Here is a 15,831-nt window from a genome sequence, read left to right as displayed (position 1 = left end):
TCATATAAAGCTGCCCTGAACACCTACATCTGGGTTCTTGTGTGAACATAATTTGTTTCTTTGACATAGATGCCCAGGAGCATGGTTGCTGGGTCATATGATAAATATATGTTCATTTTTAAAGAGATTGTCAGACTCTTCTTGAGTGACTGTGATTTCTGTCAGTAACGCTGAGAGATTCAGTTTTTTTCCATCTTTGTCCCAGTCTGTAGCTTGTCTTTTCATCATCTTATTTCCTTTTATACATTACTTTCTGAGGACCATGTCTAAAATCTGTTTTTCAAAACTATGTCGTAAAGATTGTCTCCAGTGTTTTCTTTCAAAGTGTTATGGTTATGTTTCACACTTAAACCTGTGATCTGTTGTTAGGTAACTTATGTGAGGCACAAAGTTTAGGTCTAAGGGTTTTTTTTCCCCTGTGGTATCCAGTTGTTCCACCATCATTTGTTGAAGACTCCTTCCTCCACTGAGTCAATTTTACACCTTTTTCAAAAATAAGTTGGTCAGTGCTAGCAATAAACAATTGGAGTTTGAAATTGAAAATACAATACCATTAAAAAAAAAAAAAAAGAAAATGCAATACCATTTACATCAGCGCCAAAAAGAAAGAAAAACAGGAACTTAGGTATAAATTAATAAAATACGTATAAGATCTGTATGAAGCAAACTATGAAACTCTGATGGAAAAAAATCAAAGAGCTGAATAAATAGAGAGATATCTCTTGTGTCTGATGGGAAGACTCAGTGTTGTCAGGATGTCAGTCTTCCCAGTTTGGTCTGTAGATTCAAAGCAATCCTAGCAAGTTTCTTTAAAGAACATTTGTTTCTGAAGTTGATATTGAAGGGTAAAAGTTTATATTCTAAAGTTTATATGAAAGTGCAAGTTTATTCTAAAGTTTATATGGAAAGGCTAAAGTTTATTTGGAAATGCAAAAGACTTGGAAGAGCAAGCACAGTATTAAAGGAGAGAATAGGGACTTCCCTGGTGATCCACTGGTTAAGAATTCACTTGCCAGTGCAGGGGATTCAGGTTCAATCCCTGGTCCAGGAAGATTCCACATGCCTCTGGCATTGAAGCCCGTGAACCGCAACTGCTGAAACCTGCCTGCTGTAGAGCCTATGCTCTGAAACAGGAGAGATCAGGGCAGTTGAGAAGCCTGTGCACCACAATTAGAGAGTAGCCCCTGCTTAACACAACTAAAAGCCTGTGTTCAGCAACAAAGACCCAGCACAGCCAAAATGTAAAAAGTAAATAAAAATTTAAATAAAGAAAGAAGAGAATAAAATTGGAGGACTGGCACTACCCAGCTTCAAGATTTATTATAAAGCTGTGATAATCAAGACAGTGTAGTTCTAATGAAAGGATAAGATAAATCAATGGAACAGAACAGAAGCCAGAAATAGACCCACACAAATATAGGGGACTGATCTTTGACAAAGGAACGAAGACAGTATCCTAACAGAAAGGATAGTCTTTTCAACAAACGGTGCTGTAACAACTGTACACTCACATGCAAAAAAAAAAAAATAGACGTAGATCTTACACCTCTCACAGAAATTAGCTAAAAATGGTATTCTTAACCTAGGGGATCTGTAGCTAGAATTTAAGGGATCTAGGAACCTACATGGGGCTTCCCAGGTGGTGCTAGTGGTAAAGGACCCATCTGCCAGGAGACGCAGGTTCAGTCCCTGGGTGGAAAGATCCCCTGGAGGGAGGGCATGGCAGCCCACTCCAGTATTCTTACTTGGAGAATCCCATGGACAGAGGAGCCTGGCTGGCCGTAGTCCATAGGGTCACAAAGAGTCAGACATGACTGCGTGACTCAGCATGCATGCGCACGCATACAGATATGAGCCTTAATGTGACAAACTTAACTTCACCACCGTCTAACTGAATTTTAGCATTTCCCTGAATTATGAACGTTGGCGACAAGACTGAGTATACCTGGAGCTGTGAACTTGTAGCTATTTCTCTGTCACCTTACAGCCTTTACAGACATCACACAATCCTGTTTATACCCATACTACTCCACAGTTAGTGTAGTCAGACTTGCTGTTTAAGATATTAATAAGGAAGTACATGTATTATTAGAGACTTCCCTGGGGGCTCAGATGGTTGTGTCTGCCTACAACGTGGGAGACCCGGGTTCGATCCCTGGATTGGGAAGATCCCTTGGAGAAGGAAATGGCAACCCACTCCAGTACTCTTGCCTAGAAAATCCTAAGGACAGAGGAGCTTGTTAGGCTACTGTCCACAGGGTTGCAAAGAGTCAGACACGACTGAGCGACTTCACTTCATATGTATTATTATTCAAAATTTTGTTTTCCTAACAATTTGATAGCTTTTAATACCATTGATTTCTTTGTAATCCTATGTATTTTGCCTTATGCATTAAAGCACGTGTTTAACAAGGAGTCCATAAATTTCACTGTAGTCCCAAAGGAGTTCTTAACATAGAGGATCATCTGAGTTAGAAGATCCAGGGGAGAATTGCTGTGAGTTTGGGGGGAAAATTAAGAAGTGATCAATGGGAGCTGATCCCACTTTGGGATATATTTTGAAGGTAAAACCAATAGAAAGTACTATAATTAGATGTGGATGTGAGAAAGAGAATAAAGAAAGGTTACTATTAGATTTTTTTTACCTAAAAGCTAGGGTAAAAAGTTTGCTACTTGTTGAAATGGAGAGCACTTGGAGAGAAGTAAATAGGTTTCTCTTTTATTTTATATCAGTTTCTTTCGCTGTCATACCTAAGCAATCTTTGCCTATCCTAAGGTCACAGAGATTAACTCCTGTGCTTTCTTGTAAGAGTTTTATACTTTTAGTGCTCACATTTAGGTCTTTGATCCATTTTGAGTTAATTTTTGTCTGTTGTGAGAAAGGTGTTCATCGTTTTGCAGGCTATTCATGTGTCTCAGGATCCTTTGCTGCAAAGACTAATCTTTTCCCCATAGAATTGTCTTGGCAGCATTGTTGAAAATTGAAGGTCCATTGGTAACAAAGTATTTTCTGTAAGTTGAAAGTTGCTACTGTTAGCTCTTAAATTTTAGCTTTTTTTGAGTACTTAATAGGATAGCAGTTGCTTTTTGATCAATGGCTGAGGAAGAGTTTCTCCTGTTCTGCATATTTGTAAGTGAATGAATTTTGTCCTTAAATCTTTAGAATTGTTGATGACTTCTTCATTGCAAAGATAAGAATTGTTCTGTTAGAAACTGAAGAAGGTAAGAATTGTTACCTTGAGTCTTCTGCTTAAAATTCTGACACAATTAGGTAAGGAACCATTTAGGGAGCTGTAAAAATAATCCAAGTAAAAGATGATAGTTTGAATCAGGTAGTATCTGGGGGTAGAAAGAATCTGAATATGTTGTATCATAGAGTTGACATGATTTGCCAATGGCTTGAGTATAGATGTGGAAGAATGGAATCCAGTATGACTCCCAGATTTTAGGCCTGAAAAACTGGAAGGATCTGTTGGCCTTAACCAAGGTGGGAACTGATGGGGAAAGATCTGAATCTCAGTCATCAGTAAGATGCCTGTAGTTACGAAACAGAATTGTTGAGTATGAACCAGCTTTTCTTTGAGAAATGATGCAATACATGAAATTTTAATTTGATGGAGCATTGTTTAAATCATCTAACCCCCCCCCCCATGCACACTTTATGGCATATAAAGTACTCAGGATGCTTTTTACTGTAAGTAAAATAAATAATTTCATAAAATAATAAACTATAAAATACTAAATGTGATGTTTGTCAGTAAGAGAGTTTAAATTATTATTGAAGTCCTAAACTAAGAATCCTTTCCAGATACAATAGGGATTGTTTATATCAGGCTTTGTTTTGAGATATGCCGATCTGGCTTTAAGGTCTCCATTTGTGGACTTCCCTGATGGGCCATAAGTTAAGACTGTGCTCCCAGTGTATGAGGCGCAGGTTCAGGCCCTGGTCAGGGAACTAGAACCTGCATGCCTCACCTAAGAGTTTACATGCCATAGCTAAGACCTGGTGCAGCCAGATAAATAAAACTAAATAAATAATAATTTTTTTTTTAAAAATTGCATTTTTATGTTTAAAATAAAAGATGTTTTCACAGCATGGTATTGGCATATACATAGACATATAGATCATTGGATTATAGAATCAAAACAGTGTTTCTACAAATATTTGGACAATTTTTTTTTAATAAAACACAAAGGCACTGGTGGGAAAAGGATGACCTTTTCAGTAGTAATGGAACAATTGGATATCCATATGCAAGAAGAGTGAACTTTAATCCATACGTTTTATGACGTGTAAAAATGAACTCAAATGATCAAAGACCAATGAAAATCCAAAGCTACAACACTGCTAGAAGAAAACATAGGGTAAAATTTTTCCTACGTTGGATCAAGCAAAGGTTTCATAGATGTGATACCAGAAGTGCAGTCTTCCAAGCAAGTGGTTTAATCCTGCTCTTCAAAGGATGCCACTAAGAGAATAGACAGACCACAGACTGAGAGAAAATGCTTGCAGAGTATATTATTTGATAAAGGATATTTCATGAACTCAACAACATAACTAAAAACTCAACAGCAACAAAAGATACTAAAAATAGGCAAAAGATTTGTACAGACACCTCATCATAGAAAGTATACAGGTGACAGATGAAAAGGTGCCCAATGTCATTAGTCATCAAGGAAATGCAGATTAAAGTTGCAGTGAGATATCACTGTGAACCTTAGAATGACTGAAATGAAAGAGACATCATAAGGCATTTCATGGACACTGAGTCTGCGAGAGCATATGTGGGTGCCAGGCGGGAGGGGACCAGGAAGACCCAGCTGAAGGTGTACATATTTGAGCCTTGGTATTTCTAACCCAAGATTTAGAAATGCATTGTGATTCCTGTCTATTAGACTGTAAAGTTATGTAGGTAATCTTGGAAACTATGAATTGGAATGATCTTTAGGCTATTTTGGACCACTCCAAAGAATGTGGGTTGCTAGAAACCCTCCCAGCTTTGCTTGTGTTGAATTTGAAGATCCCTGAGATGCAGGGCTAGTGGGAGAACACTGTGGACATCTAGATTAGAGGTTTGAGAGTTCCACCGTTGGTGTTCGCACTGGATAAGAGGTTTTCCAGTTGGTGTTAAATCCTAGAAATTTCAAGAAAGTTAGTTTGCCTTTGCTTTGGGTCAGAAGTTCTGTATGTGATTCCCTGGTGGTGGGCTTCCCTGGTGGCTCGGAGGGTAAAGCATTCGCCTGCAATGCGGGAGACCTGGGTTTAATCCCTGGGTCAGGAAGACCCCCTGGAGAAGGAAATGGCAACCCACTCCAGTACTCTTGGCTGGAAAATGCCGTGGACAGAGGAGCTTGGTAAGTTACAGTCCATGGGGTTGCAAAGAGTTGGACATGACTGAGCAGCTAATGCCTTATGTGATTGCTGTATATGACTCAGTTCAGTTGCTCAGTCATGTGTGATTCTTTGCGAGCCCATGGACTGCAGCATGCCAGGCCTCCCTGTCCATCACCAACTTCCAGAGCCTGCTTAAACTCATGTCCATTGAATAGATGATGCCATCCAACCATCTAATCCTCCATCGTCCCCTTCTCCTCCCACCTTCAGTCTTTCCCAGCATTGGGGTCTTTCCAGTGAGTCAATTCTTTGCATCAGGTGGCCAAAATATTAGAGTTTCAGCTTCAGCATCAGTCCCTCCAATGAATATTCAGTACTGATATCCTTCAGGATTGACTGGTTTGATCTCTTAGCAGTCCAGGGGACTCTGAAGAGTCTTCTGGTCCAACACCACAGTTCAAAAACATCAATTATTCAGTGCTCAGCTTTCTTTATAGTCTGACTCTCACATCCATACATGACTACTAGAAAAACCATAGCTTTGACTAGAAGGACCTTTGTCAGCAAAGTAATGTCTCTGCTTTTTAATATACTGTCTAGATCGGTCATAGCTTTACTTCAAAGGAGCAAGTGTCTTTTGATTTCATGGCTGCGGTCACCATCTGCAGTGATTTTGGAGCCCCGCAAAATAAAGTCTGTCACTGGTTCCATTGTTTCCCTATCTATTTGCTATGAGGTAGGACCAAATGCCATGATCTTTGTTTTTTGAATGTTGAGTTTTAAGCCAGCTTCTTCACTCTCCTCTTTTCATCAAGAGACTCTTTAGTTCTTCTTTGCTTTCTACCATAAGGGTGGTGTCATCTGTGTATCTGGAGAAGGCAATGGCAACCCATTCCAGTACTCTTGCCTGGAAAATCCCATGGACAGGAGAGCCAGGTGGGCTGCAGTCTATGGGGTTGCAAGGAGTCAGACACGACTGAGCGACTTCACCAGTATCTCCTACTTTTGCATTCCAGTCCCCTATAATGAAAAGGACATCTTTTGGGGTATTAGTTCTAGAAGATCTTGTAGGTCTTCATGGAACCATTCATTTTCAGCTTCTTCAGCATTACTGGTTGGGGCATAGACTTAGATTACCGTGATACTGAATGGTTTGCCTTGGAAATGAGCCGAGATGATTCTGTCGTTTTTGAAATTTCACCCAAGTACTGCATTTTGGACTCTTGTTGACTTTGATGGCTACTCCATTTCTTCTAAGGGATTCTTGCCTACAGTAGTAGATATAATGGTCATCCAAGTTAAATTTGCCCATTCCCATCCATTTTAGATCCCTGATTCCTAAAATGTTGATATTCACTCTTTGCCTGTCCTGTTTGAATCAGTTTATCTTGATTCATGGACCTAACCTAACATTCCAGGTTCCTGTGCAATATTGATGTTGTTTTTTACAGCATTGGACTTTACTTCCATCACCAGTCACATCCGCAGTTGGGTGTTCTTTTCACTATGGCTCCGTCTCTTCATTCTTCCTGGTGGTATTTCTCCACTCTTCTCAAGTAGCATATTGGGCACCTACCGATCTGGGGAGTTCATCTTTCAGTGTCATGTCTTTTTGCCTTTTCATACTGTTCATGGGGTTCTAAAGGCAAGAATACTGGAGTGGTTTGCCATTGCCTCCTCCAGTGGACCATGTTTTGTCAGAATTTTTCACCATGACCCATCTGTCTTGGGTGGCCTTACACAGCATGGTTCATAGTTTCACTGAAACTATGGTTTGTAGTTTCACTGAGTTATGTATATGAATACATAGCTCTTTGTAACATTCTTTATTTGGAAACTTGAGGCTATTCAAGATAACTGTGGCCTCCAGTTTAAGGGTACATTGTAGAACTGAACTTTGAGATACTGTGCAAGAATTTTTTCCATACTGTCATTTATAATATGTTTTGTGAGAATTCTTGGGATTAAAGTTTTGGTTACAAATTGTTGTTTTAACCTGAAAGCCTGTTTTTTCCTTAAAGAACTAAAATAATCTGAGCTTGGTAACATGTCTGTTACAACACTCCTGTTGGAAGCCATACTTAATGTATTTTCTTGTAAAGTGCATTTAAAAATAAAATGTTAACTTAATTGTGTAATAGTTGAACCCACTATTACCATAGTTCTTGTCCCATAGCAGGCAGTTGGTTGGTTACACAAGTCTTATTTTATAAAGAAACACAACTGAGGGTTTTGAATTGAGAGAAGACTTTGGTTGTCTTACCTTAGTGATGGTACACTTTTAGAAGTAGAAACCAGTTCAAAGTTCATGATATTCAGTGACCAACATTTTAAAATACAGTTACATAATACATTATAATTCGAAGTTTCCCAAAAAAAAGAAAAACTTTTATCATTAGTACGAAGACTTCCCACAAAGCTTTAAAAATTGCTTTCATTTTATGTAATTTGAGATATTACATGGGAATTCTACATTGATCTGTCATGATGTAAAATGCACTCAGAGGTAACTGTGGAATTGAATATGGAGGCACACATGACCTTCCACTTAGAAATGTAGAGAAGTTGTAATTTCAAGGTTTTGTATAATTAGATTAAATCATAATGCAACAACAAAAGATCAGCTGTACTAAGAATTGACAAGAATACAGAGTATATGAATGTATTACTGTTGGCAATGTAAGATGGTACAGCTTGTTTGGAAAGCAGCTTGTTGATTTTTAAAAGTTAAATGTACACCTGCAGTGTGTTATTGCCATACTGCTTTGCATCCCATACATAGGTATTTACTGAAGAGAAACAAAAGCATATACAGAGACTTGTGCTTGAGTGGTCATAGCATCTCTGTTTATAGTAGTCCAAAACTGGAAATGAACCAAATGTTTGTCAGCAGAAGAATTAAAAAACAAATGTGATATAGCCACACAGTGGAATGCTGCTCAGCAATAAAAAATAGGTAAATACTGATACACATGACAACTTAGGTGAATCTCGAAATAATTATGTTGAGTAAAAGCAGACAGTATATGCTGTATGATTCCACTTACATAAAATTCAAGAAAATGCAAACTAATCCATCGTGACAAAACAGATCAGTGGCTGCCTAGGGTAAGGGGATTTAGGGAAGGACAAGAGAGAGGGGTTTAAAAGGAATCATCAGTAATATGCACTCCATTTTTAAAGTGCAGTGGTTTCCTAAGACCAGAATGTTTGCGAACCTTTGCCCCGTAGAGTCAGGTGACCCTTAGGCTTATCAGACATGTGGTGTTGAAAGTGTCAGGCTTCCTTCTGCAGGGTGGAGCAGGATTTGAGAGAACTGAATATGTATTTTAGGAAGATAACTCTGGCAGCATTGTAAGGGGTCCCAGGGAGGGGAAATTTAGAAAAGAACCAGTTAAGGGGACATTACATTTGGCCTTGACTGAGGTTCAAGGTAATAGGAAGCAGACTTGATAAAATTAATAAAATGTGTCACCAGTTAGAGGGAAGGGAGAAACCTGCCTGGTATTTGGGGTCATCATATTAGCTTGAGAATCCTGAAGGAAAACAGGTTTGGGGCAGGAAGGAGGTGGATAGATAGACTTCACTTTCTTAAGGACAAGGAGAATCTTTTAGGTCTAAAACTAGTCTAATTTATCAGTTTTTTCTCTTAAAAATGTACTTTTCCTACCTCTCATGTTAATTATATTTTGTAAAAGATTTTATTTAGTTAAGGCTTTTCCTCCCTATGTCTTTAGATATCATTGACCCTGCAATCCTGCGCCCAGGCCGCCTGGACAAAACACTCTTTGTGGGTTTACCACCCCCAGCAGATCGTCTCGCCATCTTAAAAACTATCACAAAAGTGAGTAAAGGAAATGGTATATTTTTGTGTATGTTTCTGACATTTTAAAGATAGATAGGTTTAAATATTTGCCCACCCTGTATCTCCCAAGGGAGAAGGCGAACTATTATTTATAATTTTAAAATTAATTTTTATTGGATTGTAGTTGCTTTACAGGGTTGTGTTTCTACTGTACAGCAGAGTGACTCAGCTATATGTATACATATATCCCCTCTTCCTTCCCATTTAGGTCAGCACAGCACTAGCGTTCCCTGTGCTGTGTAATAGGTTCTCCTTAGTTACCTATTTTATACATCGTATCGGTAGTGTATGCATACACGTCAGTCCCAGTCTCCCGTTTCCTCCCACCACCCCTCTTTCCTCCTTGGCACCCATACATTTGTTCTCTACTGCTTTTGCTTTGCAAATAAGATCATCGTTACCATTTTTCTAGATTCCACATATATGCATTAATATACAGTATTTGTTTTTCTCCTTCTGACTCACTTCACTCTGTATGGCAGTTTTTAGGTTCATCCATTTCTCTACAGATGGCCCAATTTCATTCCTTTTTATGGCTGAGGAATAGCCCATTGTGTATATGTCCACATCTTCTTTACCCATTTCTCTGGTGATGGACATTTAGGTCATTTCCATGTCCTGGCTTTTGTAAATAGTGCTGCAGTGAGTATAGGGGTGCTTGTGTCTTTTTGAATTATGGTTTTCTCCAGATATATGCCCAGTAATAAGGTTGCTGGGTCATTTGGTAGCTTTTTTTTTTAGCTTTTTAAGAAACCTCATACTGTTCTGCATAGTGGCTGTATCAGTTTACATTCCCACCAGTGGTACACAAGGGTCACGTTTCTTCACATCCTCTCCAGCATTGATTGTAGACTTTGATGATGGCCATTCTGACTGGTGTGAGGTGATACCTCATAGTTTTGATTTGCATTTCTCTTGTAAAAGTGGCAAGAATACACAGAACTATATTTAAAAAGTCTTAATGACCCAGAAAACCACAATGTTGTGGTAACTCATCTAGAGCCAGACATCTAGGAGTGTAAAGTCAGGTGGGCCTAAAGAACCATTACTATGAACAAAGCTAGTGGAGGTAATGGAATTCCAGCTGAGCTATTTCAGATCCTGAAAGACGATGCTGTTAAAATGCTACACTCAATATGTCTGCAGTTTTTGAAAACTCAGCAGTGGCCGCAGGACTGGAAAAGGTCAGTTTTCATTCCAGTCCCAAAGAAGGGCGATGCCAAAGATTGTTAAAACTGCATACAGTTGCACTTGTTTCACAAGCTAATAAGGTTATGCTCAAAATCCTTCAAGCTAAGCTTCAGCAGTATGTGAACTGAGAAATTGCAGATGTACGAGCTGGTTTTAGAAAAGGCTAAGGAACCAGAGATCAAATTGCCAACATCCATTGGATCATAAAGAAGGCAAGGGAATTCCAGAAAAATATCTACTCTGCTTCATTGACTATGCTAAAGCCTTTAACTGTGTGGATCACAACAAACTGGAAAATTCTTCAAGAGATGGGAATACCAGACCACCTTACCTGTCTCCTGAGAAACCTGTATGTGTGTCAAGAAGCAGCACTTAGAACTGGACATGGAACAACAGACTGGTTCAGAATTGGGAAAGGAGTACGACAAGGCTGTATATTGTCACCTGGCTTATTTAACTTATATGCGAAATACATCATGCGAAATGCTGGGCTGAATGAAGCACAAGCTGGAATCAAGATTCCCGGATGAAATATCAGCATCCTCAGAAATGAAGATGATATCATCCTAATGGCAGAAGATAAAGAGGAACTAAAGAGTGTCTTGATGAAGGTGAAAGAAGAGAGTAAAAAAAGCTGACTTGAAACTCAGCATTCAAAAAACTAAGATCATGGCTTCTGGTCCCATTACTTCATGGCAAATAGAAGGGGAAGAAGTAGAACCTGTGGCAGATTTCATTTTCTTGGGCTCCAAAATCACTGCGGATGGTGAGTGCAGCCATGAAATTAAAAGACACTTGCTTCTTGAAGGAAAGCTATGACAAACCTAGACAGTGTTTTAAAAAGCAGAGACCTCACTTTGCTGACAAAGGTCTGTGTAGTCAAAGCTGTGATTTTCCAGGAATCATGTATGGATGTGAGAGTTTGACCACAAAGAAGACTGAGCGCCGAAGAGCTGATGCTTTCGAGCGGTGGTGCTGAAGAAGGCTCTTGAGAGTCCGTTGGACTCCAAAGAGATAAAAGCAGTCCATCCTAAAGGAAATCAACCCTGAAGATTCACTGGAAGGACTGATGCTGAATCTGAAGCTCCAGTACTTTGGCCACTTGACACAGAGGACTGACTCACTGGAGTAGACCATGATGCTGGGAAAGATTGAAGGCAAAAGGAGAAGATGGAAGCAGAGGATGAGATGGTTGGATGGCATCACCGACTCAGTGGACGTGAATTTGAGCAAATTCCAGGGGATAGTGAAAGACAAGAGAGCCTGCTGTGCTGCAGTCCATGGGATCGCGAAGAGTTGGACATGACTTAGTGACTGAACAACAACACAGTGAGGCCCCAGAAAGCTCCCTCCCTGCTTTCATCGTTTGATATTATAGCAAAAAGAAAGTCTGTGAACCAGACACTGAACCTACTGGCATGGCTTAGAGTTGGACAAAGAGTCGGACATGACTTGGTGACTGAAAAACAACAGATGTGATTATCCAGGAATCTTGTTTTTCTGTCGACCCATCCTGGACAAGAATGGGCTTGCTTGATGTTGATGTTCTATAAAAAAGTGTTTATGTTCAACAGAGGAGCACCACTGCCTAGCTGTGAGCCCAGTCAACTCATAGCAATGCCATGGGCCACTTGCTGGATGCCAGGGCCTGCTTTTCTCTGTCTTGGTGGCTTTATATTTCCAGAGTTTTCTATCATGAACATATAGCTGTATATTAGGGGGAGTGGTATGGAGAATTTTTTTCTAAACCAAAACATAAATGTTAAGGTTAAAAGGAAAGGGCCTAGAATTTGCTAGAAAGGCTTTTTGGGCAGCTTCCCTGCACAAAGTTATGACTGTTGAAAGAAAAGAAAAAGCAGAAGACTGATAAAAATCTGTACAGCTTTGAAAGGCACTTTTGTGGGCTTGTGGTTTAGACCGTTAAAGAGTCAGTTCTCAACATCTGTCTATGCTAAAGGCTAAGGAGGGCTGTGGGCCGTTTTTTCTTAGACTGGCTTTGTAGCAGTTATGAGTGTGTTGTGTTCTCAGACCCATTCCGCAGGAAGGGACCCACTCAGGCCTGGGCAGCCAGGCACATTTTGTTGCCCTCTGAGAAGAGCTCCTTGCACTGCCTTTCACATCCTTACCTCACTTTTCCCCTCCAGAGGCCTGAAATGTTTAAAGATCTTTGTCAATGGCTGGAGCTGAAGGAGGGTAGAGGGACGGGAAGCAGAATCTCTAACTTCAGAGCAGAGTCCACAAGGCAGACCTCCTGCCCACAGGTTGTCTTTATAAAGACTCAGCCAAAAGTGAGGAAAATTGGCATTTTTAATGTTTAGTAAGCCATTGTATTTCAAAGTTTGCTAGCTTTTTACTTAATGTCCCCAGATTGTTTTATATATACTCTTTCCTCTTTTCCCAATTAATACTTAAAATATTATGGGGAGATTAGAATAAAATTCTTTAGTCTTGGTCTGAAAAGTGTAAAGATCTGTAGGTCAGAGCAACTTTTCAGTATCTCTCGGAGCCTGAGTTTCTTAAGAGAAAAGTGAGCAATGACCTACTGCTTTTTTTATACTTTGTATTTGGTGATTCTGGTAATCATGTGATAATGAGAGGCTTATCACTAAAAACCCCCTTGTACAAGTGGAATTTTTTTCTTTCATAATTTCCATTTCTTCCCTATAAGTGTTATTAAAACTTACCCTTTTCTCAGAAAGCCAGAAAGGTTATTTGATGTCTGCCAAATGCTTTGAGATAATAATATGCAGTCTTTAAAATGGTGATAAAAATCCTACTGAAAGACCCAAGATTCTCAGTGTTTTTAAAATATGCTCCAGAAGACTAAGACATATAAAACATCTCACCTAGAAGTATAACTGTTAAATTTTCATGAGCTAAGATAAAAATATCTGATAGAATGATAAGTGATACTTATTAAACACTCTGTTCTAGGTACTTTGCATATATGAATGTGCTTAATCCTTACAACTGCTTTTTGAACTCTAATATTTAAATATTCAAATGAATATTATTTCCATTTTACTGATGAACTATCTCTCAGCAACAAGATACAGAGATGTGTGTTTCTTTTTCTTTTTGATTTTATTGAAGTATAGTTGAAGAGTCCATCTCTAAAACTCTTCATTTTGAAGCCTAAAAATCTATCCCCATTAAACTCCCCATTCCACCCTCCCCCAACCCCTTAGCAACCACTTACTTTCTGTCTCTATGAATTTGATTACTCTGTCAGCTTCCCTGGTGGCTCAGGTCACCTGCAATGCAGGAGACCCAAGTTCATTCCTTGGGTTGGAAACATACCCTGGAGAAGGAGATGGCAACGCACTCCAGTATGCTTGGTGAACCCCGTGGGAGGTCGCAAAAGTCAGATTCTTAAGAGACTATTTTTCTCTAACAGTTCCTTTGACTCAGCTTTCTCTAGTCATGAAATTATTGAGACATCCATTAGAGCTTTATTAAGAGGGGCTTCCCTGGTAGCTCAGATTATAAAGGAATTTGCCTGCAATGCAGGAGACCTGGATTTGACCCCTGGGTTGGGAGGAGAAGGGAATGGCAACCCACTCAAGAGTACTTGGGAAACCCCAGGGACAGAGGAGCCTGGTGGGCTGTAGAGTCCACAAGGTTGCAGAGGTGGACACGACTGAGCATCTAGCACTTTCACACTTTTAGGAGGTGATAAAGTCAGTAGTGAAGAAGACCAGTGTAAAAAGTTCTAAATATTTTCATACACATGTAAGTATCATTTTAATAAATGAGTCTCTATAGTGTTTACATATTTGGTTTTATATGCTTACTAATTTGAGTGAACTCCGGGAGTTGGTGATGGACAGGGAGGCCTGGTGTGCTGCAGTTCATGGGGTCACAAAGAGTTGGACACAACTGAGCAACTGAACTGAATATTCCACTTAAAATTGTTCTAATTGCTCCCACTTGACAGTAAATAGAATTGACCTTTCATTTTACTTCTTACTGAAGGTCAGAAACATTTCCACATTTCAGATAGGAATAATTAGATTTTAATGATCCCAAGATTCCTCAGCCCACATTTCTACTTATTGGAAAGTAATGTTGCTATTGAAACTTTTGGAAGTATCTTATGTTGACCACACCATACACATCCCCAGAAAGAACAGTTTGTTACTTTTTTCCAATTGATAATATATTCGGAGTTAATTTTTCTAAAATATTGCTTTTAGATAAGCATTTGTTTATTGTGTTCCTGTATATATTGGGCTTTCTCAAAATATTTAAAAGAGTGCCCTGAATATAGGAAGTTGGCAGTTGCTCCCAGTATGTAGTTGTGAGAAAAGTTTCTTCTCTAGGTTGTCATAAAGCAAGCACTCAGATGTGATAGATGTTTTTGATAATATCCCTGTCAAATAATAGCACAATAATAACACAATAAACACAATATGAGCTTTTCAGTACTGAAGCTGGTGGTTGTCCTGGGGTAAGCTGAGGACATGACTAAAAACGGGTTCGTTAAAAGCAACTTGATGAAAGGGCAAAGACATGCATTCTGAGATGTGTGGACCTCTGTGAAAGTCCAGCTTGACCCAAGAACAGAATTTAAATATTGAGAAGTATAAAAAGAATTATCCTCAGGTAGTCCTCCATGAATTGATTTCTTATGATTGAGTTTTTGATCAAAACAGGACAGTAGATAGTGTGAAGGAAAATTCTCTAGCAGCATAGGGAACGTCCATATGCTGGGTGACAGTCAGGGTCAGGTTGATAGTTTCTCAGGAACATTAAAGAGACTCATAAGGGCTCAAGCATAATGAGGAAGCCTCGCGTCCCACCCCATGCCTCCCCCTCCTCCTCCAGTGGACTGGGACTCAGCAAGGCAGTGTTCTCAGGCTTTCCCACTGCAGACATAGCTTGGAAAGTCCAAACATTTTTCTCCATCATAATAAATCCTTATTACATGTTCATCATCACTATTTAAAAACAAGACTTCCCCTCCCTCTCTTAAATATAGCACCAAATTATCTCTATTTATCTGGTAATAGGATCCTGGGTTTTTTGGGGGGATTCCCTCGTGGCCCATTGGTAAGAACTTGGTGCTACCATGGACTTGGGCCCAATGCCTCATCTGGGAGCCTAGATCCTGCCTCCTTGAATCCCTGCCCACCTCTGCCCCCTGACAAAATTGGAAACATTGATATTAAAAGGAACCATAGGGGTCACTTAGTCTGTCTAGTTTTACATACAACCAGAGAGAGAAAGGGAAAAAGCATCAAAATTGTCTGCTGAGGTCACCCAGAGAGTTTATTTTCCCAGGTTTATTTCACAGGTCAGAATGGATTGAATGGGAAACATAACTATTTCTTGAATCTGTGATAGATGAACATTTGCGTTTTATCGTATAATAGCAGCTAGCATATGTACAGTTTGTGAAATTCTTAAACATGCCCAGCTCCAGGGACACCTGCTGAGC

General features: G+C 39.5%; 1 protein-coding gene across 2 annotated transcripts in view; it reads left to right on the top strand.

Moving 5' to 3' along the window:
• NVL (nuclear VCP-like) overlaps positions 1-15,831 on the top strand; it is an 83,576-nt gene that overhangs the window by 48,518 nt on the left and 19,227 nt on the right. For both annotated transcript variants that reach the window (XM_005690510.3, XM_005690513.3), the window contains exon 19: positions 9,073-9,179. In XM_005690510.3, coding sequence (XP_005690567.2) covers positions 9,073-9,179 — 107 coding nt within the window. The remainder of the gene's footprint in view (positions 1-9,072; positions 9,180-15,831) is intronic.

Source organism: Capra hircus, chromosome 16 (assembly GCF_001704415.2).
Source record: "Capra hircus breed San Clemente chromosome 16, ASM170441v1, whole genome shotgun sequence".
NCBI lineage: Eukaryota > Metazoa > Chordata > Mammalia > Artiodactyla > Bovidae > Capra > Capra hircus.
The sequence above is the reverse complement of the archived record's forward strand: the minus strand, read 5'-3'. Positions and strand labels throughout refer to the sequence as shown.